The sequence below is a fragment of the Carassius auratus genome, chromosome 29 (assembly GCF_003368295.1).
Source record: "Carassius auratus strain Wakin chromosome 29, ASM336829v1, whole genome shotgun sequence".
Lineage (NCBI taxonomy): Eukaryota > Metazoa > Chordata > Actinopteri > Cypriniformes > Cyprinidae > Carassius > Carassius auratus.
Genome location: NC_039271.1, coordinates 2,198,426 through 2,220,517, shown reverse-complemented (window position 1 = coordinate 2,220,517; position 22,092 = coordinate 2,198,426). Strand labels below are relative to the sequence as shown.

At 36.8% G+C, this 22,092-nt stretch overlaps 3 protein-coding genes across 4 annotated transcripts in view; 1 reads left to right on the top strand and 2 right to left on the bottom strand.

Moving 5' to 3' along the window:
- The window catches only part of LOC113047838 (kelch domain-containing protein 10-like), an 8,024-nt gene extending 6,143 nt beyond the window's left edge, over window positions 1-1,881 (top strand). For both annotated transcript variants that reach the window (XM_026209165.1, XM_026209164.1), the window contains 7 exons: window positions 254-408; window positions 494-642; window positions 778-862; window positions 1,061-1,127; window positions 1,217-1,264; window positions 1,347-1,486; window positions 1,634-1,881. In XM_026209165.1, coding sequence (XP_026064950.1) covers window positions 254-408; window positions 494-642; window positions 778-862; window positions 1,061-1,127; window positions 1,217-1,264; window positions 1,347-1,486; window positions 1,634-1,843 — 854 coding nt within the window. In that variant the 3' untranslated portion in view covers window positions 1,844-1,881. The remainder of the gene's footprint in view (window positions 1-253; window positions 409-493; window positions 643-777; window positions 863-1,060; window positions 1,128-1,216; window positions 1,265-1,346; window positions 1,487-1,633) is intronic.
- Window positions 1,882-7,339: 5,458 nt separating this feature from the next.
- On the bottom strand, window positions 7,340-13,428 carry LOC113047837 (smoothened homolog). Its single transcript, XM_026209163.1, has 12 exons — window positions 12,608-13,428; window positions 11,784-11,992; window positions 11,501-11,710; window positions 11,193-11,365; window positions 10,797-11,016; window positions 10,590-10,713; window positions 10,402-10,494; window positions 9,874-9,982; window positions 9,536-9,721; window positions 9,212-9,360; window positions 8,911-9,045; window positions 7,340-8,754 (listed from the first exon to the last, which is right to left on the bottom strand). The coding sequence occupies exons 1-12, from the start codon at window positions 12,870-12,872 to the stop codon at window positions 8,162-8,164; spliced, it is 2,466 nt and encodes an 821-aa protein (XP_026064948.1). The 5' UTR covers window positions 12,873-13,428; the 3' UTR covers window positions 7,340-8,161.
- A 1,953-nt stretch (window positions 13,429-15,381) lies between these two features.
- LOC113048593 (tetraspanin-33-like) lies at window positions 15,382-19,884 on the bottom strand. The gene is made up of 8 exons (XM_026210464.1): window positions 19,610-19,884; window positions 17,910-17,964; window positions 17,247-17,374; window positions 16,909-16,983; window positions 16,441-16,536; window positions 16,229-16,357; window positions 15,838-15,999; window positions 15,382-15,672 (listed from the first exon to the last, which is right to left on the bottom strand). The coding sequence occupies exons 1-8, from the start codon at window positions 19,691-19,693 to the stop codon at window positions 15,571-15,573; spliced, it is 831 nt and encodes a 276-aa protein (XP_026066249.1). The 5' UTR covers window positions 19,694-19,884; the 3' UTR covers window positions 15,382-15,570.
- Between the last annotated feature and the right edge of the window lie 2,208 nt (window positions 19,885-22,092).

Here is a 22,092-nt window from a genome sequence, read left to right as displayed (position 1 = left end):
GTTGGACACAACCACCCTACAATGATAAAAATGTTAACTGAAAAATCAAAACCATTTTGATTCGCTATATGTATACATGTATGTGTATAATAATAATAATTTATTGGCTTTGTTTTGTCTTGTTATTGGTTGTTTGATATGTGATTTTTGTTGTGTTTTGAGGATGTGACGAAAGGCCACACGTCTGTTAACAGTAAGTCAGGTATTTTAAACCTCGTAGCTCACTTGACCTTCATCTTTGTACAACACACAGCTGTTTTGCACGGAAACAACCTGCTTGTTTTTGGCGGGACCGGAATCCCGTTTGGGGAAAACAACGGAAATGATGTTCACGTCTGCAACGTTAAATACAAACGTTGGTCCCTCCTCAACTGCAGGGGCAAGAAACCCAATCGAATATATGGACAGGTACAAAAGCTTTAAGTTCTGATGTTTACTAGTAAACATACTAACTTTTATTGTTTAATTGAGTGATCCCTAATTTGTTTTGAAGGCGATGGCCATAATCAACGGCTTCCTATATGTATTTGGAGGTACGACAGGCTACATCTACAGCACAGATCTTCACAGACTGGATCTGACAACACGTGAGTGGATTCATCTGAAACCCAACAACCCTCCAGATGACCTGCCGGAGGAGCGGTAACCTTTGATTTCCTTTTAAACCAAGCTAGGGTCACTCAACACATTTATGCATGCCACCACTTTTTGTCTGATGCTAAAATGTCAGTCTGTGAACAGAAATGCCAAACTTTATTCTAAATTTGTTTTGTATAGATATAGGCATGAGATAGCCCATGATAGACAGAGGATCTATATTCTGGGAGGGGGAACTTCCTGGACTTCCTACCCATTAGACAAGGTACAAATGTTTCCATCAATTGCCATTTTTAAGGCAGTGTTCATTGTGTTACATGACATCTGTTGTTTACTGGAGCTAATGGGCCTTGCTCAAGAAATATGAAAACATTCATGTAGTTCATACTTAAATTTGTCATTTGCAGTCTTAATGATTTTGTTCAGAAATTTTAATGACAGTTTTCACAAATGTTTGTATCAGATACATGCATATAACCTTGAAACAAATTCCTGGGAGGAAATCACAACTAAGCCTCATGAAAGAATAGGTTCGTAATGCAATTCTTGACTTAACATCTGACAATGGAAAGCCTACTGTAAAAGTACATGCTTAAATCAGTGCTCCTTTTTTTTTCAGGATTCCCAGCCCCTCGGAGATGTCATAGTTGTGTGCAGATTAAAAATGGTAAGGGGTTAATAATGTAAATGCTGAGTTCATGATCCATTGTTGGGCTCAGTGTGTGATTTGCTGTTGTTCTTTGTGGCAGATGTATTTATATGTGGAGGTTACAATGGTGAAGTAATACTAGACGACCTGTGGAAAATCAACCTGCTGACGTTTCAGTGGAATAAACTACCTGCAGTGATGCCTGAACCTGCGTACTTCCACTGTGCTGCTGTTACCCCAGTCAGTTCATACTTAGTTCATTTCAATATTTTGAATTATGTATTTATATTAAGTATTTATTTTTCATGTTTAATCTGTGGTTAACAATTTTCCAAAAGTATTTTTAACACTTAAAAATCTAAGATCGTTTTTTTTTTTTTTTTTCAGGCCGGCTGCATGTACATCCATGGTGGTGTGGTGAACATCCATGAGAATAAGCGGACTGGTTCCTTATTTAAGATCTGGCTGGTAGTGCCCAGTCTGCTGGAGCTGTGCTGGGAGCGTCTGCTCAAAGCCTTCCCACACCTGGCCCAACTTACCCCGATACAGCTGCTAAACTTGGGCCTCACCCAGGAACTCATTGAACGCTTGAAATAAAGAGGCGAGGGGACTGTGAGTGTGAGAGACAGACTGTGTACGTACTGTGCGTGTACCTTTTTTTTTTTTTGCAGCTGATCATGGGCAGCACTTGAAACCAGTGTGTGGATGATTACAAAAACAGAATCAACTAAGGAACCCCATCCTAACAAAGCCCGCCTTAAAACCAAAAACTGTAGAAGGCCTTTTTTGTTTTGCTATGCACCTTTTAATGATTTGAAAATCAATACAAAACATAAATATCCATTAGAGAGAAAGACCTATGGGTCAGTGACCTGAAAGTAACTTTTTTTTTTTCTTTCTTGAGATTGTAATATTGTTATTTATTGACCTTCAGTAGTGACCTGGGGGACACGTCGAGTAGATTTTAATGATGTATCTTAATTCGATTTCCTCTCCTGTCAAAGAATTATTTAAGTTTTATGATTCACCACATCACGGCGTGAATATTAAATCAGCGGAGATGTGACCAGGGTTCGATTAGCTTGAGTTTCCAGGCAACTGTTTGGATATCTGAACAGACTTACGCAGAACTCTTGATGTCTGGGATTGGGATTTAAGGTTTTACTTAACTGAAACAGTGTTGAAAAATTAAATGTTTTAACAAAATGGGATTTGACAGAGAATGTTGATTTTTAGGTTGGATGCTGTTGCTCAGATTTGCAGTTAAGGCACAAACACCAGACCAAGTAATGTTTCGGCAGAGCTGTTCCCATGTTTCACTCAGTTTTGTAAACCAATCGTTACATCACTGTGAATAAGGTGCTCCTAAAATGACTTTTAATGGTTTTACTGAAATAAAATGTTTTTCTGTAAATCATCCCTCATATGTTCAAACGGACACATTGACAGTGCCTTTACTGACTATGACATGATGTGCTAAATTTAACAAAGCCTTGCTAAAAGCACTTTATTATTATTAGTTATCTCAAATTCTATTCTAGAACAAGCTGACCTGAATTTATAATGCAAAAAATGCACACTTACCTTCAAGCTTTCTAGCACTTGATTCATTTACCAAAAATAAAACTATTTAAATATCAAACTGTTTGGTCAGCAATGCTAATGATATTTTGGAGAGATAACCTTCCTGTCATTTAGCAATAATGTAGCGGAGCATCTTTTACTTTGCTGACCTAAAAAAAAGAAAATCTCTGAATTCAAAACATATCTGGTCGCAATGACAAATACAGCATCTTGAATTCAGAGTTAATGTGTTTTGCCTTGTTGGGTTATGTAACCGGTTACAATTCTTGGCCATTTAACTACATTCATTAGGCACCAGCAATTGATGTAGTTGATTAAAATTTTAAAAGGTTAACAATTGCTATTAAACCCAGTTAAATTTGATTTAAGTTGACAAAGTAGCTTCTTTCTGGTATTAGGTCACATACATGCCCATAATATGTGCCTATCCATCCACCTTCTGCCATCTTCTTTCTGCATGACTGGATTCCTGTTTGTGTGGGTAGGAATTTAAGTGGTGCTTTGTCATACAGGCGACGTGCAGACTCCACATTTATTTTTAGAAATGATTTCAGCAGCACAGTGAAAATTTTCACTCAGTCTGGATGGAGTGACGAGAGTCCCTACAATGTTTTTTTTTTTTTTTTTTTTTTTGAGATGAGGGGTCTCGCTGGACTTCGATTCCTCAGTTGTTCAGCAAATGTTCAAGGTACTTACTGGTTACCTGTAACAGTTTTGGGTTTTACTGTTGAATAATTAATAAACTTCAAACTGGTGGTGTTGAATCTCTAGTGTTTACACTGGAAGGGAATAAAAAATGTATTGTGATTCATTGCTACATCCATTTCTCTCACTTTTTGTGTGTGTGAATGTAAAATATGCGAAAACAACTGTGGTCAGACAGAGGTGAAAGGTCAAAAAGAATTCTTTCTACCTAGAAACACTTCATATTTAGTTCTCTAACCTCCTACTGATATGAAAAGCAGAGCAGAGCTGACTCATAATAATTATCTCTGTCCACGCTATTCACCAGAGTGAAAATAACCAGCGGTAACAGGTCTGAATAAAGTTTTTTTTAAAGATATTAATGTCAATTAATGGTGCATATCAAAGAGAAAACATTTTTCTACAATAACACTAACAAAAGGTATTATCAACAAAGGTTCAATTTCAGTATTATTTATACACCCCCCAAAAAAAGGTGAGGAAACATTTTCATTTAGAAATTGTTAGAAAATTTCACAAACAAGTACAAAGAAACAGCAATTATCAATGAATTAAATGCCCCCCCAAAAATCATTATTGCCTCCATTTTCTCATTATTTTTCTTCTTCCGCTCTGTATCTCTCATAAAAATATAAATAGACCATAAATAATGAAAAAGGTACCATTTCATATGAGAGTGGTTTATTAACAGCCATTGACATGAAGGATACTGACAGCATTGAAACACATTGATCCCATCCACAGTGTATTTGTAGTACTACCAGTTAAGGCACGGTAATAGCAAAGCACAACTCTGGTCTCACAACCTTGTGACAAAAAAAAAAAAAAAATAGGACATGGCAATCATCAGTATTAAAACATTAAATGAGATGATCTACTAATGTAAATGGCAAATACTATAGTGCTGACCTTCTTCACAGTCCGAACATTGACCTTCTCTGGTGGCTTTAACGCAGGGTGATGCTCAAGCTCCTGATGTTCATCTTTGACACAGGGATGGTGAAAACCATTATCCAGGACAGATGGCCAGGAAGTGACCCACAGCCAGCAGGGGGTATCCCAACACAGCCAAACAATCTTCTGGTTAACAATCCTCAACTTTACCAACCACAGACTAAACCCTGAGAATGATTTACAGTATAATGATGGCCAATCAGCTAGATAAACAGTCTCACCCAGTAACGCACCTGTTTCAGAGGCGGTGTTGACACAAGGATTTCTGTGGGAACACAGCGCAGCAAAGGTGTAGACTCTTTCACCTCCGAAGACTACTTTACCTCATCCACCTCCTCTGGAATGGCCTCACAATGTGGGAATTTCACTCATCATTTCCTCACCAGGCTGCTGCTCTGAAAAAATAATTTGAAATCATGCAGTCAGAGACGAGAGAATTACATTCAGATTTGAAATCAGTGATGTTGTATTTCACAAAAATGTCAGGGAAAATTAGTTATTGGAAGCCTAAATTGATTATAACATGGAAAACTGAAGAGTTTATAATGAATGTCTTATTTTATAGGCTTTGCAGATTGAATCAAGTTGTGATAGAATTTAAAAAAAAATACATGGCTACCTATGTCTTAGAGGAAAGTTCTACAGATGTAAATATTTTAGACTTACTTTCTGTAATGCCTTTCTAAATGGCCATAAGAAATAATCAACAGCTGCAAACAGAGTTTTCCTTAAATCTGAGTTCAAAAATATCAATGAGAGCAAAATATGGGCCAATGAAGCTTTCAACATTTTATAATCAGAATCTTCTAAGTTTCAGTAGATTTTATTTATTAATGGCATGTCAATATTAAAAAATAAATAGGCTATACAATGGAATGAGACTCCGGCAGGAAAACAGCAAAGATCACTAACACGTATGAAAATATTGACATAAAATAGTATTGATAAGGACAGACCAGCTCTTATGAGGGAATACCAGCAACGGTGATGGAAAAATATATATATATCATCACAGTCACAGATCACAAGCATCTTCATTAAACACTTTCTTTTCTGAAATTACATTCTTGAAGGACAGTTTCAAATTGTCAGAAAAATGCGGCACAGCTGCTTTTTTGTTCATTTTGCCACAGATACTAACAGTGGTCCAAGTTGAAAAATAAAAATAATAAAAAGTGTAAATAAACTTAACATTTCAAACAAAATTCAAGCAAATCCAAATGTGTATGAAGTAAAAATCACTCCAATGGGTGTAAGAAACAAAAATGTGATCTAAAGTATGTACAGTTTAAAATAATATAAAATAAAATAGATGAGAAAAAAAATGTAAGTACAAAAATAGTTTTTGTAATAGCACTGTACAGAGATAACTGTCAACATATCCACTGGCATTTTGAACTACAATTTTTAAACAAACAATGCCCTTTATTTTCTCTCACTCTTTGAATGACAGAAGTGGACTCGTTTGTGATTGCACCAGGCAATTTTCCAAACAAAAAAGTAACAATAATAGCTCAATACATTCTATTTTTCTGAAGAAATAGGATTTTTGTCAATTCCTTTTCATACTAATGGAAATACTACAGACTATTGGCCCACCACAAGCTAATGTAACTCCATGTTAAACAAACTTTTACCTATCCCAGGTTAATATGTCGGGACAACTTTAAATAAGCCATTCACACACTGATTCATACACTATGCTTGATTGAACGCCAACACAGCATAATTGGCTCAATCAATGGCATGTCTGTTTGACTGTCCAAATAGCTGATGGGGAAACCTGTTTGAAAACAGTCAATATTCATACCAAAATTGGACTGACCACTGGACTGAGTCTCAAAGAACTAACTGAATTTTTATAAAAATTAAATAATTTTTTTGCCATTATTCAATATAGCAGTTAGGGCTGGGCGATATATCTAATGATATGATCATGCGCATCTAATCAGTAAAGCTGCTTCCGTGATCACCGCTAAAATCGCCATCAACTGCTTATAATTGGAGTGGCATTTAATAGACAGAGCCGTAGATAGCTGACAAGCTACGCAATATCGCGTTCATTATCGAACGCGATTCATCTGCGATAAAGAACGCGATATGGCGTAGCTTGTCAGCGATCTTTGGCATATCGTTAGATATATCGCCCAGCCCTAATAGCAGTGGTCTCTAACCCTGCTCTTGTAGGGCTACCATCCTGCAGATTTCAGCTTCAAACTCAATCAAACACACTTGAACAAGCTAATCAAGGAGTTCAGGACTACTTAATAATTACAGACAGGCGTACTGGAGCAGGACTGTAAAGGAAGTCTACAAGACAGTAGCTCTCCAGGAGCAGGGTTGGAGATCCCTTTAATATGAAATTAACATTAAATTAACAACATCGACCCAGAATTGGCTTAGAGGCTGTATCCTGGCAATACTTCGATCTGTCAAAACAAAACTTGGTACCCTTCATTGGTGATCTGAAGGCAAATGCCAAATTTGGTTACAGCGCCATCTACAGATCAAGAGATCTTAAAGGGATACTCTACCCTAAAATGAAAATTTTGTCATTAATCACTTAACCCCATGTCGATCCAAACCCGTAAAAGCTGAGTTCATCTTCGGCACACAATTTTAGATATTTTGGATGAAAACCTGGAGGCTTGAGACTGTCCCATAGACTGCCTAGTAAATAACAGTGTCAGGGTCCATAAAAGGTATGAAAAGTTGTCGTCAGAATACTCCATCTGCCATCAGACGTGCAATCTGGGTTATATGAAGTGATGGGAACACTTTTTGTAAGCGAAGAAATCAAAAATAACGACTTTATTCAATAATTACTTTGTCCACGGTCTCCTCTGTGTCACTCCATCACCGTGCTGTGTATGCTCTTCTGTGTCCTCCGCGCCACAAGGATGCACTGTTTCTGTGTATTTAGCTCAGATGACACAGAAGAGTATATGCAGACTGTTGTACTTTTTATGGACCTTTACTCTGTTATTTACTTGGCAGTCTATGGGACAGTCTCAAGCCTCTCGGTTTTCATCCAAAATATCTTAAATTGTGTTCCGAAGACGAATGGAGCTTTTATGGGTTTGGAACAACATGGGGGTAAGCGATTAATGACAAAATTTTCATTTTGGGGTGGATTAACCCTTTAAAAATGGTTATTTTTGATTATGCCAACACAGCAACACTGGCTCAGTCAATGGCATGTGTTGTGGGTGGGGCTATCTAATTTACTGACCAATAACAGATGGGCAGATTTCGTTTGGTAACTCCAGTGCTGCAGAATTCACACAATTCCCCTTTAAGCTAAGATCCGAATTATGTGGCATTCTTAAATAAAGCCTCTTAAAACACAAGAACCTGTTCCAAACAAAGAAATGAATCTAAATGATGTCATTTTAGCCCTGCTAGCAAACTGAACAATATGTATTGTCTCCACAGTCACATGTGGGATGATTTAAAATCCAAGTTCAAGGCACAAATGTCTTTATGACTGTTTAATAATGTTTCATAAATCCAGTTCATAAGTCTTATTATCATGAGAGGTGCATAAAAAAAGTATTATTCTTTAGACACGCAGAGCTGGCACAGCAGCTGGAACCCACTTCTGCTTCATTGTTTGGCATGAGTATCCAGCACTTTTCACTGCGCAAAATGAGCACCAACAACTCCAAAGATTTAAAAATCTGAGTCAGCATCCAATAGCTCGGCCTCCATAAGATTTGTTCTGGAGTGTATTGGTATACCCCTCCTGCCATCGGCCCGTGGCACAACCGCAGTCCTGCCAGCATCCATCACGGAAGCCTCCTGCCCAAGGTGCCGGAAAACCCAATTAGGGTGCCATGATGATTGCTGGAAGCCATCTGACTCATCTTGCATGCTATCTCTTAGCGTCAGGGGATTAGCAAGGGGGAGGCTGGAGGGTTTATTGTGTAAATATCCCAAACCACCATATCTCTCCTGGTAAGGAAGAGGACACGAAGGCCTGAATTCAGGGAAGGCTCCAGGTAGCATATCCTGTTCCTCCTGCCGCAGTCGCTGCTGCTCCCACTGGTTAGCCACCAGACTCTGGCGACCTGGAAGTTTTGGGAGACGGGGGACTGAGCTGGGGCCAAACTCCCTCCGGCTGTAGGCAGTCTTCCCTTCGTCCGCTGCAGGACCCGTTGGCCGTAATTCCTTCCTTCTCTTTTTCTTCTTCTTTCTTTTCATCATTTCAGGAGAAATTTCTGCTTCAACCATCCAAAGTTTGTTCCTTTCCTCTGGAGGTGGAACTGTAGGGAAAATGCATTAAATTATTATAGTAAATTGTTTATTAATATTACTATTGTTGTTGTTAAATTATACAGAACTGCTACTATTGGTCTTCAGGTACAGTTAACACTTGATTATATATTTATCAATTATTATTTAAGAACTAGAGTACTAACCAGGTGTTCCGGTGGGCGTCACTGAGATATCCTGTGGTAAAATTGCCCCTCTTCTAGCTACCATCTTGGTCACATGTTGGGCCCACGCAGAAGACATTTCCATTGACGGCTCATTCAGGTCAAAGTTGATACCCGCTGTGCAAAGGGTTAAAAAATTTAATGTTAGTTATTTGTGTCTAATATAGGGAGCAAAAACACTTTCAAATGTGACTGATTGTCCTTTTAGCTTTGAGGCCATCTATGTGTTGTATACTCTTAAAAGTTGAGAAATGTTCTTAAGAATATAGAAGGAGGTGCTTACCTACAGGTCCTTCATGAGAAACAGTGTGCATGCTGAAGGACAGCTCTTTCTCTGGATCCTTCTGCAGTTCTTTTCGCTTTGAGAATGCCTTGGCAATCATTTTACTCTTCTTAATTCGTTTCGGCTCATCGTCACTTCTTCCAATGATTCTTAGATTGAGAAAAATAGTTAATATTAAAATTATTTTTTTATTTATTACAACACATAAAATGTTAAATAATGTCAATAATAGATTTGTATTACATTTGTATTATGTACTACATAAAATGTCATAAAATATAGCATTATTTTAATTCATCAAAAACTTGTTTGTTTGTTACCTACCTGAACCAGGTGCGTTTCCAGATAAGGATGGTGGCCTTTGTCCAGACCCATGTGCTCATTGCAATGCCTGTACCGAACATGGAGAAGAGGTTGATCTTCTCCACCAGAAGACTAGGCCTGTTCTTGATGGCACATTCTGGGATCGGCTTGTTGGTCTGGTGAGCTATGGTGACATTAGCCTCACATCTGTATTAAAAACTAGATTTGTTACATGACAGTCCAGGTAGCCCTCTACAGTATTACAACCATAACACAATCTATGGTAGATAAGTTAGCTCACATATCCCCCATTTCCATAAAATGTCTAGAAAAGCTATATGGTAGAAGAAAAGACTCACAGTACATATTCCCTGAAGCTTTTTTCCCACTCAGCTTGGTTAAAAAAGTCATAGAAATGGCAGCCGAAAGTGATGAAAACAAAACCAAAGGCTAAGAATCCAAATATACCTGTGAAATGGAAAAATACATTGAATTTGCTCATTCTTAAATAAATGAACATGTTAAAGATTCACAGAATTTACTTCAAAAGTGAATAATCTCTAAAGATATTATTCACAACCAAACTATATTATATTTAGTGGATGTTTAATACATTGTGTAATGCATTGTTGGTGGAGAATGTTTACCTATATATATTAATATACTGCATTTCTATTAGCTATATAAATAATAAAATAGCATGTTATTACAATAGCTGCAGTATTAGTACTTGTTGTACACCATTATAATTGACATTTCTATTGTCAGATGAGTTGTATTTTAAATGAAAAAACTTCAATAGTTGGGGTGGATTTCATTTAGTTGTAAATAAAAGCTTTTCATGCTAAATAATTTGCAAAGATTTTAAAGAGCAATCCAAAACTTACCAAGCCTCAGCATGGTTTCATTGATTTTACTAGCAGCTTTTTCACTGAGCAGCCCCGGATGGTTACTTTTAATGGAAAACAATGTCATAACTCCTGGAAAACAAGATTCTTGTATAAATCCACACGGTTAAAAACCATCTCTTCATGCCATGCGCTACTGTCAAACAGAATGAAAATAAGTCTCTCACCTCGTATCAGGAAATAACCGCCAACGACAAGGACCACCCCGATAGGAGCCAGAACAAACCCTGCACGGTATCTGTAGTTCTTATAGCCAACAAAGCAAATGCCGCTAACCGAATCTCCATCCACCTGTGGAATATTTCAGTGTCAACATAAACCGTTGTGAATATGCTGATATTAACTGTACAAACAAATAATAAAAAAGCACTCACCTCTGCAATGGCCAGTATAGCAACTGTCAGTATGAAAGGAATAGACCATGTGACCAGATGAAAATAGGATGTTTTTCCAGACAGAGGCTGATGGGTGGTGCCCAGGGCTTTAAACGACGAGTGCCAGGCATAAGTGAGCATAACAAACCAAATGACCCCAGACATTAGAGAATAATATACCATGACGAAGATAATCACGCATGACAGCGTCTCGGTGGATCTAGAGAAAAATAAGCCATGGAAAATCTGCATTATTCATACTGAAAAAGTATTATTTTTTTGGTCCAAATAATTTTCTTGGCTATCAAATATTCCTGACAGTCTATATTTGTAATATGCAGCATAACTCTAATTTACTATAATCCAAGGTGGATTCTCTACTGGCTTCATACTTACGATGGTTCTCCAAGCCGCATAGTGTCGTCGCTTTTGCACACAATCTCCTTGCGGGCTCCATCCATGAACTGAGCGAGCCATCCAATACTCCCGATAAAGAAACATGCGTTGATGTAAAAGAGGATCACAGCGGGATAACGGTTGGAATTCTTCCAGTCGGCGAGAAACGTGGCCTGTGGGAAATTGTAAGCAGGAATAACATCTAAAATTAAAGACTGCAGCATAAACTACTTCCTGTCAGAAATACTGCGCACCAGGAAGTCAGCCAGCCCGAGACTATGAAATCCTGTCTTCACCGGTTCACCTACCAGCGTAAAGAAGGTACATAAGAGAGTTATGGAGCCGAAGATGGCAATGTAGTTATGCATGTTTGAGTGCTCCTCATCCGTGAACAGGGGATTGTTGCACTGGATCCCACAACCTTCCACGTCCTTGTACCAACTTGCCTGGATGTCGGTTTTGACCAAGGGAGCCTCACACTGTCCTGAAGTGTTGAATTTGATCTTCTGGACCTCATTCTGAAAGTCAAATTGGTCACATCGTGTGCAATCCAGACCAAACTTTTTGGGTACATGCAAATGGATGACTTACCTGGCAACCCTTAGGGAACTGCTCCTTGTTTTCACACTTGAGGAAGTTGGGCCAGCCCCTTTCCCGCTCCACAATACTGCAAGGTTTGCGTGTAGCTTGGCACAGGTGCTGGCTGGGCAGTTCGACCTTTCCATTCTCGCATTTTGGCATGTAAACAGCACACAACAACGGCTGAATGACGGCCCAACAGCGGGGAGCATTTCTCAACCCTGAGCGCAAGAGGTTGGGAGATTAGAGATTAATTATCTGGGAAAATAGTACCCAGTTCTCATTGGCTGTCTGGTTAATGTCCTGAAAGTTTGTCAAAATAATATTTATATAATTAAATCAGATTAGAAAGTTAAACTACATCCAGTGGCTATTTAAAGACACAGTAGTTTTTTTTTTTATAGGAAACAGCACATGGGCAATGGACTTTCAGGAACAATACAAAAATCTTTGAGATTGATGTGTGAATGTGAGAGAAAGGAGGAGAATTGCTCATTACGGGGCTGTTGTGACAATTAAGAACATGATGGCATCAATAACTTACACAAAAGTAATGTAAAACTCTATTTTGTCATATAATAAATAATTAACTTTGATTAATATTAATGCCAAAATTATTAGGGCAAAACGTTTATTTTATTCCAGCCAATTTGCATGTGAATTGCATTGGAAACATAATGTATTCAGCAATATTCAACAATACCAAACATACAAAAAAAAAAAAAAAAAGATTTTATTCAGGCTTACAGTAACTAAAATAATGTAATTGTCTCTAAAGGGGAACATGCAAAAATACTATTAATAATTATTCATTACATAATGAAATAGAAACATACCAGACCACATGGCCAATTTCTCCAAGGCTTCCTCTTGAGTTTCTGAGTCTTCAGCCAGAATGAGAGACGTGTGCGTGTACGGCAAAGGTGAACCAAGGCACGTATTGTATTTTAGTACTTCACAAGTTGTCGATTTTTTACAAAAGTCGCTGAATACCGTTTCATTTGGGTGCAAGATAACCGCCTGAGTGATTATAGAGGTTGTTGCCCAGATACAAAGCATCCAAAAGCCTCCAACAATGGAGCAGAGTCGCTTGGAGGACATCTTGGAGACCCAACAATGTCGCGATGTTTCATCAAAAGTTTCCAAATAAACTGTCGATCTCCACTTGTTCGCGATGCGCTTGAAGGTTTCAAACCAAGTCAAAGTGTGGACATTTCCTAGATTCCCGACTCGACATTTTCCTCTTTAAAAGAAATGTATTTTCTTCCGATTCCAAAGTTTTTTATGCCTCCTTTCTCTCTCACATACTGTTGAAAATCTCTTCATCGTACAAATGCGCTGCCTAAAAGGTGTAAACAAAAGTTGCGTTTTAAATTCCAGCACAAAGTTTACCCCAGCTCCGTTTTTCGTTACTTTAAAAAGTTTGAAGAAAATAAATAGCGTTCACCATCCCCCACTTTTGTGATGGACGAAGAAATGTTGCCTTGAAAAGTCTGGGACTGTAACTTGATCCCGGGGCTGCGCGCTCCGTCCCCCTTGAGCGCGCCCCCGCGTCCCCCAGTTTATTCAGTAGTAGTTTGCAGCAAAACCAGAGTGCAATAGATTTGTTCAAAACTTATCTGCTCATCGAACCACCTGAGATCCAGTGATCCTAAAATGGCTTTATCTCTCACAAGAATCAGTTTTTTTTTCAAACTCTGGTATGCACAAGGAGGGGATGCACACACACACACACACACACATACAAATAACAAAATCTTCTGCTCCCATCCCATCCCCCTCATGCTGTGGAAAAGCAACCCATGCCAGCATACAGAATATTTACATGCTTCACTTTATGTCTTATCTTATGTATGTACCCTCTGCATTTTGATATTTGCCTTTATTTCTTCTACATGAGAAAAATGTTCTAATTAAAAAATATATAATTACATAATTACTATATAGCTTTCGCTTTTTGATATTTTTGGGCAGTTTGCCTTTTCTGCATCATAATATAAAAAGTCATAATTAAACCATATCAATGCCATATAGTCATCTCATGTTTTATATCACAATTATTTGATTACACTATGTCATAATTTAACTTTTCATCTAAATATGACTTATCTCATAAGCAGGGCTGTCCTCAGCGGGTGTAATTGGTGCAACTGGGCCCCGTGCTTGAGGAGAGGAACAGGATGTTGGCAATTCATTGTACTGTATACACAAATGTAATGATGGTAAAAAAAAAAATCTACAGTCATGTAATGAAGAATGCACAATATAAAATAGAATGCAATATTTAAAATAATGCACAGTAATACAAAATATACTTTAATCAATATCACAGTGTCAATCGGAATAAAACCTTGTGGTGTCGCGTTAACTCAGAAAATTGAACTGTTGTTTTGGTGAAACCTTTAGCACACTTTGAATCGTGTTTACAGTGATTGTGCTTCATGACTGGGTTTATCTCATTTAATCCTTTCAAATCTTATTCCCATGAGTACAGTGCTTTTGCCATGGAAACTAATTCTCAATGGAGGAGAATAAACTTTGAGTAGTTTGGTGTATCACATTAAGACAGCAGCACTTGTTGGTGTCGATGTGGTTGGTAAGCTATGCTGCGTGTTCCCAACACAGGGCCTTCTTAAAAAGCCAGTCTAACATGAGTCTGAGAGAGAGAGGCACAGACCAGGGACCACACACAAATACACTCAAGCTCTAAATGGGGGAGCCTTGCCCAAAACATCTACCTCCCTCACTCTCTCTCCACACACACACACACACACACACACACACACACACACACAGTCTATTGCTTTCCTATACATCGACATAAATTACATCTGCTGTGGTGTTAATAAAATTCATCATCATACATATATATCTACAAAAAATATTTTTTTATTTTTTTTGTCATACTGGCTATTTAATAATATTTACAAACTAAAGGTGTCAGCCACACTCTCTGTTTGGATTTCCAAATGGTTTCTGGATAAAGGCATAATTGTTTTGTTAAAATAAAAGATAAATATTCATTAATAATAATAATGAGAATGACAAATAGTTATATATTTAAAATATTTTTTTATTAATTTTTAAATTTTTATAAAAAGGGATTAATAAAACACAACAGAAACAGTCAAATCCATTTATGTTTGTATCCATTGAGATCCACTTAATGAACATGGTATTGTCCGAATGGAAGGAAGACACTCACCACTGTCTGAGTATAAACTGCAAAGTAAACAAATCAGATTTTGTTGATGACAGCCAAATGCCATGGAGTGAGTTATGTTTTGTGCTTATAAAAAATATATTCTTTGAAATAATACTTAATTTGATATGAAATAATATGGAAATTAAGAAGCACACATGACTCTTTAGATTTGTTAAAGTGAATTTTCTTTAGGCAAATACATGGTGAATAAAAACACTTTTATTTCTATTTAATTTTCTAATATTCTGTTAGATCTACCAACACAAAGTTTGTTTCTAAAAATGTACATTCTGGAAATGAATAAATATCACATTAAACTAGTTCACACCATCCTGTACCTAAAAAAAAACAGCCCATATTAATATAATAATAGTTTTATTGACCTCTTGATCTTCAATTCTTACACAATTCCTACAAACATTCTGGTTTCTAAAATATCATACAAATGACCTTACATATGAAAATGTGTCTTGGTTGCCTGTTCTTCAGCCCAGTTCTACTTATTCAGAATCCAGTCCATGTCAGTCACTTGCAGGCAGCAACGAGTTCCCAAGCTTTCTATAAAACCGCTTTGAGTTTTGTTTCTCAACTGTTTCAGCTCCAGGGGTCTGAGCGATGCTGTTGGTTATAATTCTGTAGTTTAATCTGATCCTGGATTTGATTAATAAGGATCTGAGAGAGAATGATCCCAACCAACTGAAAAAGAGAATAGATCAAGCTGTAAATATAAAATTAGATGGTTAAAGTAGCCAGTTTAAGATCGGACGAAATCTGAGGTCACCCACAATGACCTTTTATATTATTTAGATCATGTAACATAATTTTAAGCAGATTGCCTTATTATTCCATGTCAAGAGGTACCTGTGGGATGGCCAGGGCCAGAGCGATGCCTCCCAATAGAAACAGGTTACTGTGGATCCAGTTCACCAGTTTATCAATACAGCCATTGGTGTTAATGTAGGCACCAGCTGCGAGATATTCCAGCTGCTGCACCCCATGACCACACATGGTATTTATAACAGCCTGACAAAACAGAAAGAATTTAAGTGTTATTAGGGGAAGGGACATTTAATACATTAATAATATATCTATAATATATTACGGCATTATTAATTAGATTTAATATATGAATTAATAATTTATAACATTATAGTAAAATATAATTATTTATTTATTTAATGATTCAATTACATTTTCAGATATTTAAATATATTACATACATGATAAAATAAAAATGTGAGAATTTTCTCACCTCCTCTTTGGAGATCAGGCAGCAGGAGAAGGGCACAGAACAGCTCTCTCTGCTTGGGTTCTCTTTTGAACAGTTGAAGTACATGTTCTGAGACCAATCCAAGTAAGAGATCCCCCCACAGCAGTTAAACTGAACATATCATAAAGGAAAAACACCATTATCAACTATTTCACAATATTATGATGTATTATACATGTATACATAAGCCTGACCTGTTTTTGGCCATAGTCAATGAGGTTCTGAAGATCTATATCATCCCTGTAATGCTTGATGGCGTTGTTAACCATTTTTGTTACTTTGCCAAGTGCCTGTAGAGGACAAATTGAATTGAAAAGTTGGTTTATTAAAATAATCAGGTGACAGACTGTAGAGGGCGCACAGTGACAACTAGAAATCCAGAAAGTTTGTGACTGCTCGTTTTGTTACAGCATGTCCAGACTCTTTACTTATGGCTGTCTATACAAAGCCTTCACAAAGACTGGGGGAATTAATAGTACACTAAAATACTATACTATAAATAAATCAAATTATAGAATTAAATACGAATTTAGAATTAAAATTAGCATGGGTTACTTGAGTAAATACAACCCAAGTTCACATTAGCTCTACAAAATGAATAGAATATGGCTTGTAGCATTGGTGTTAGCATACTGAATCATCTAATTCATGATGATTTTTACCTTGTCTGAGAAGACAAAACCCAGAACACCAGCCACTAGCTGCAGCAGAAAGATGATAGTCAAGATGATGCAGAACTGCAAGGGAATTAAAGGTTGCTATTAGGATTTGCTGTGTACTTCACATTTTCTATGTAAAATGCACCTTGTTTGATGCTGTTTGTAGTTTTATCTCTACTGAGAGCCATTTCAGTCCTGACTAAAATTGTACCAGGACTGTTATAGCGGGTACATTCTACATACTTTGCTGATTCAAAAACACAAATGAAACATATGATCTGGAACGGCCCTGTCCTGATGTAACAATTCTGATCAGGCAGCTGGCTTTATTATTGACTTACTGTCTGCAGTAAGCATATGTTCTCCCTCAGAGAACCCACACAGCCGCAGAACGTGATGAAGAACATGAGAATGCCCACTATCATCAATAACAGAGCAGGATCCACCGTCAGACAGGCCAGTGCTGTCTCTGTAGAGTAACACAAAGACATATCAGATAGATAGACAGTTTTTGTAGCACTATGGATAGATGATCGTTATCTATAGCACAGGATATACACAATTTGATCTATTAAAGATTCACTTTATTTCGGTAATCCCTATATTAACTGTGGATTAAATTATTTAATGACTCTACAAAAGCACTGGTTACTGAAAACTGCTTTTACATAATGCTCTTTTATAACCACTAGATGTCCGTATGAGTCCCAGGTGACTGCCATAACAGACTTCCTGAATCTTCATTTATCAAGTGAATATCTTTCATGATATGGCTTCAACTTGAAGCAAGTTACAAAATCTTTGCTTTTATATTCATTAGATGAAGATAGTCTATGATACAACCTTTATAAGCTCATATTCTGTAGCTTACTTGCTTCTTTTATGCTTTGTGGAAAAACTGCATGTGTTAGCGGCATCACCATATAGAGTAGCTTCAACGTCTAGGATGAAAGCTTATATAAATACAGATATCTGAGGTGGTCTTTTTAAGTAAACACACTTACCATGTTTAACAATCCTGGAATAAACTCCAATAGATATGAGGATCAGTGCAATTACCTATAACACAAAGATGAGCCGTGAGTCTGTATGTGAAAACAGAAAAAAGTTTGTGTGTACTTAAAGTATATACAGCATCAGTATTTGTGAAAGTTCATGAGAAGAACAGAGTATAGGTTCCTATGAAACTCCACATCATTTTATTTCCATCGTTAATGATTTCTGAACCCAAACTGTCCTATACACTATAAGAGGAAGGAAACAATCTCTCCTGTATGCTGATCTAAAGTGCAAGTTTGCATTTGTTTAAACATTTCCTGTATTCAAATGACTACAATACCGCATTACTTTTCAGCTTCACAAAGGTGAATTGCTTTTCTATATAGTTTTGTACCACTAAAAGGAGCGCAAATGTGCATCAACACACTGTTGTACAGTGCACTCAGACCCAGTAGTCAAATGCTCAGTATCGCACTGCATTATAGTTAAAACGGAGTTGTTCTTGAGGCTTTCAGCAGGAAATCTCCTTAGGTATTTGCATGTGCATATTTGCACCAGCAAGTATGCTATGCACTCTAATCAACTTACCTTAACTTAAATCAACTTGGTGTCCGTATAAATTGTTAGAAAGTTCACAGTCATTTTGAAGCCTTTCTGCCAACAACTGGAGTATCAAAGCATATTTTAAATATTTTGGGTATCTGATTCTCCCTCTAAAGAGACGTTATTCATTTAGGTCTATTATTCAGTAAATGCCACAGGGCAACAAATAAAGCAAGCATGGGGCCCCCACTCATCCAAACACCCTGCATCGCTCTATCAGCATATGAATCAATGAGACCTGCTGCTAAGCAACAGCCACAAGTTTTAAAAAATTTGGGAACGTAAACTGGCAGCATCAAGAACTTCACAAAAGAGGGTTTTGTTGATGAGGTCTAATATGAACTCATTGTTATTCTAGCAAGATATTATCACACAGCAAGCCCAATATATTGTTCCTCAAGTGTTTCTCTAATATATATCAAGTCAAGATCAAACGTGTTCGCTTCCTGTACTGTGTGTCACAGTTTTTCGAGGTATTCTGAAAATCTAGCCTGTGGTGCAGTAATACACATCTGTGTTGAGACATGTCCATAGGTGATGCTTTCAGTGTTTGCTCATAAACTCAATGAAAGCATGTCAGTCTTTATGAATACAGGTCAAGTTGCTTTTAGAACACCGTTAGACTCATTTGACCACCATACAGTATGGAAGACAACTAAGTACATTAATGCTGTTTGTATATATGCAAAGCTTGCTTCGTGGTTTTGCATTAAAAAGTAGGAGTTTCAAAAGTCATTTGGTAAACCGTTAATTATTAAACCACATCATCTGAAGAGGAGACAAAAACAACTGTACATAAACAGCATTTAATCTATTTGTTCTTATATTTATATATATATATATATATATATATATATATATATATATATATATATAAAACTCAAGGGTATAAAAATGATTTTATATTTGATGTATATAATGTAATAGAATAGGGTGTATAGGGTGTATATTTAAAAAGTGTTAAAAATGATAATTTATCATGTTTCTTATATATATGTGTGTGTAAATTATATATAAAGTTATATTTAAAAAAACTAAAAAACTAAAATGACTGTTTATTAAATGTATCATATAATAAAATAATATAATGAGCAACACTTACCCAAAATATCACGTTGAAGAAGAAAAGTAAATATTTCACAGCTGGACTGACAAAAGTGTACTCGTCGCTTTTCGTTCTTGGCATGATCAAAGGTGTATGTGAAGTCTCTCACCTACAAACCTTCAGCGTTCACCTAACTTTATCTTTCTAGATGTTCATTCTGCAGAATCAAATCATTAGCTCGGCTCTCTCTAAAACGACTCGTCAAGTTTCTCGATGATTATTAAACACCCTCGAACGGCTAGAATCAAAAGAACGCATCGATCGGATTGAATCTGGGCTTGTGGTTTTAAAAGGCATTTCCTGATTTAGCAATCAATGAGCTTGCATGTTCGCCAGGGGCACACGTGGGCGTTTCCTTTCTTCTTTTCCTCTATGCGAGTCACCTGTGAGAGCCTTTGAATATTTTTTTAGGTGCGACTTAGCAAAACATACTCTGTAGTATTCTATTCTGTAGTAGTCATCTTCATACTGAATTTATATGGATGTGCAGGTGCTGACCCCTTCTGGAGACCCCTTTCAACCCACCAATACTCTTTAAAACGATCACCGGCATCTGCGGATCCATGAAGAACCTTTAACATCCATAGAACCTTTGCATTGCATAAAAGCATTTTTATAGTGTCAAACTATTAGTTTGACACTATTAGTAAATTCAGATTATTAAAATGTTATTTACAGTAAGAACAAACTATTCTTTTAAAAACTATTCAATTAGGAACACCCATAGACTGTATTAAAACAGAGAACACCACATATATATATTTTAAAGAGTGATGTCACAGTTTTGGTTATCGAAATGGAATGTATTTTAGGATTGGAAAGGAGACAGAGCAAGTTTTATGGCATGGCATCCTCCCTGCACAACGATTACACAACACATAATCAGTATTGCAATGCCATATTTATGTGCAATAAATTAAGTGGGCTTGAACAGCTAACCATTAAAAGGCATTTCAGAGCTCCAGGATGTGCAGTTTGTGTGAGAGACCGACGTATACTGTCATTTATCACAAATACTTTCCGTGCACCACTGTTTTATTTCTGTTTTCATGTTTTATGTGCCAGGGTAATGCTATAGCTTTAAAGACAGTATAGGCTAAATGCTGATATTGCATTTTCTATAAAGGTAAGACAATTATAATATTTCTACTTTTAAAAGTGTCAAATGATTTCTGTTTAAAGCTCTAGGCTAGCCTGACTGCGTCTAGGTACGTAAACATCTTTATGATGATGAGGATGATGATGTTGTATTTAACTTAAAATAAACAATAAGTTCATCCTGAACTAGCATGCAATGACTAAAAAAGACGCCAGTCATGATATTATTTCAGGATACATTGTGATTGATTTTTTTTTTTTTAAGATACAGTAGAAATCAGATATTACTGAAATTCTTTCATTTTAATGTTTTCCTTTCCTTTCCTTTCCTTTCCTATTTTTCTTTTTCTTGTCGATGTGAACTAGATTCGTAGACTATAGTGTGAGGTGTGTAATTTTAAAACACCTTACTTACTTTTTTTTTTATATTTGGTGTGTGTATTATTTATATAACTTTCTTAAACCAGCTACTACAGGTCAAAATACCCATATAATTCCTTGACATTAACTTGTTGTTGCATATGTGTGACACAGGATGGCAGAATAACATTGCACTTGCGAGAAGCACCGGTGTACTTGGGAAAGTCATTTTGTATAAAATACGCTGTTTTGCTCTAATCATAATAACTCACAAAATTTTAATTACGCGTTTAGCATTCTATCTTCAATCAAATTGTATTATGTGTTGTGTACGGTATTTATCTCCTTTATCTGATACGGTTGGGTTAGTAAAGAACTACAGGTCCCATGTTGCTCTTCTAGTGACGCATGGGGTACGTAGAACTCTGCTTATCAGTGCAGCAGATGACGGCTTTAATGTTACACAGTAACAGGACTGTCGATGCTCGCGCTCGTCTTGGCTCACGGGCTCAGTTCACCGACCTTGGTTCATTTTCAGGACGGAGGCGGCCAGAGGTAAGATGCTTAGACTGTTTTCTCCTCCTTTTAAATACAATAATTGGGCAAAACCCCTTAATTACAAAATATTGTACCTGTTAACACGTTTAAGTCGTAGAGTTGAAAAGAACGAAGACTCTCTCCAGTTATTATTTAAATTTTTTATTTGTGGTTGGTTTTAAAAAGTGTGAGGGCACACAGAGTGTGGCAGAAAGACACGTACGATGTTGGAAGTCACTCTGTCATTACATCACGACTTCTGTTGACATATGCATATGTCAGAAGCTGGTTGGTTTTCATGTTTCCTCATAAACATATGTGTAAACAATGACTTAAACGAGGAATAGCTATAAGCAGCGTTTAATGTGTTTTATTATAGGCATTTTTCACACATCCTGTAACTTTTTTTCCATGTACAATGCTTTATGTAAATTAATTTGATTTAGTCTGTCCCTAGCCCTGTAAATCCTGCTTTTTTTTTGATG

What these genes read in the sequence shown, in the direction of transcription:
- LOC113047837 (XM_026209163.1), bottom strand. Translation starts at nt 12,872, where the DNA reads ATGTCCTCCAAGCGACTCTGCTCCATTGTTGGAGGCTTTTGGATGCTT. An exon ending in TATGTACCTTCTTTACGCTG is followed by an intron (nt 11,366 to 11,500) that starts GTAGGTGAACCG and finishes AATTTCCCACAG; the next exon opens with GCCACGTTTCTCGCCGACTG. An exon ending in CTATACTGGCCATTGCAGAG is followed by an intron (nt 10,714 to 10,796) that starts GTGAGTGCTTTT and finishes AATATTCCACAG; the next exon opens with GTGGATGGAGATTCGGTTAG.
- LOC113048593 (XM_026210464.1), bottom strand. Translation starts at nt 19,693, where the DNA reads ATGCCAAGAACGAAAAGCGACGAGTACACTTTTGTCAGTCCAGCTGTG. An exon ending in GTTTTGTCTTCTCAGACAAG is followed by an intron (nt 16,537 to 16,908) that starts GTAAAAATCATC and finishes TGTCCTCTACAG; the next exon opens with GCACTTGGCAAAGTAACAAA. An exon ending in TTGACTATGGCCAAAAACAG is followed by an intron (nt 16,358 to 16,440) that starts GTCAGGCTTATG and finishes TGATATGTTCAG; the next exon opens with TTTAACTGCTGTGGGGGGAT.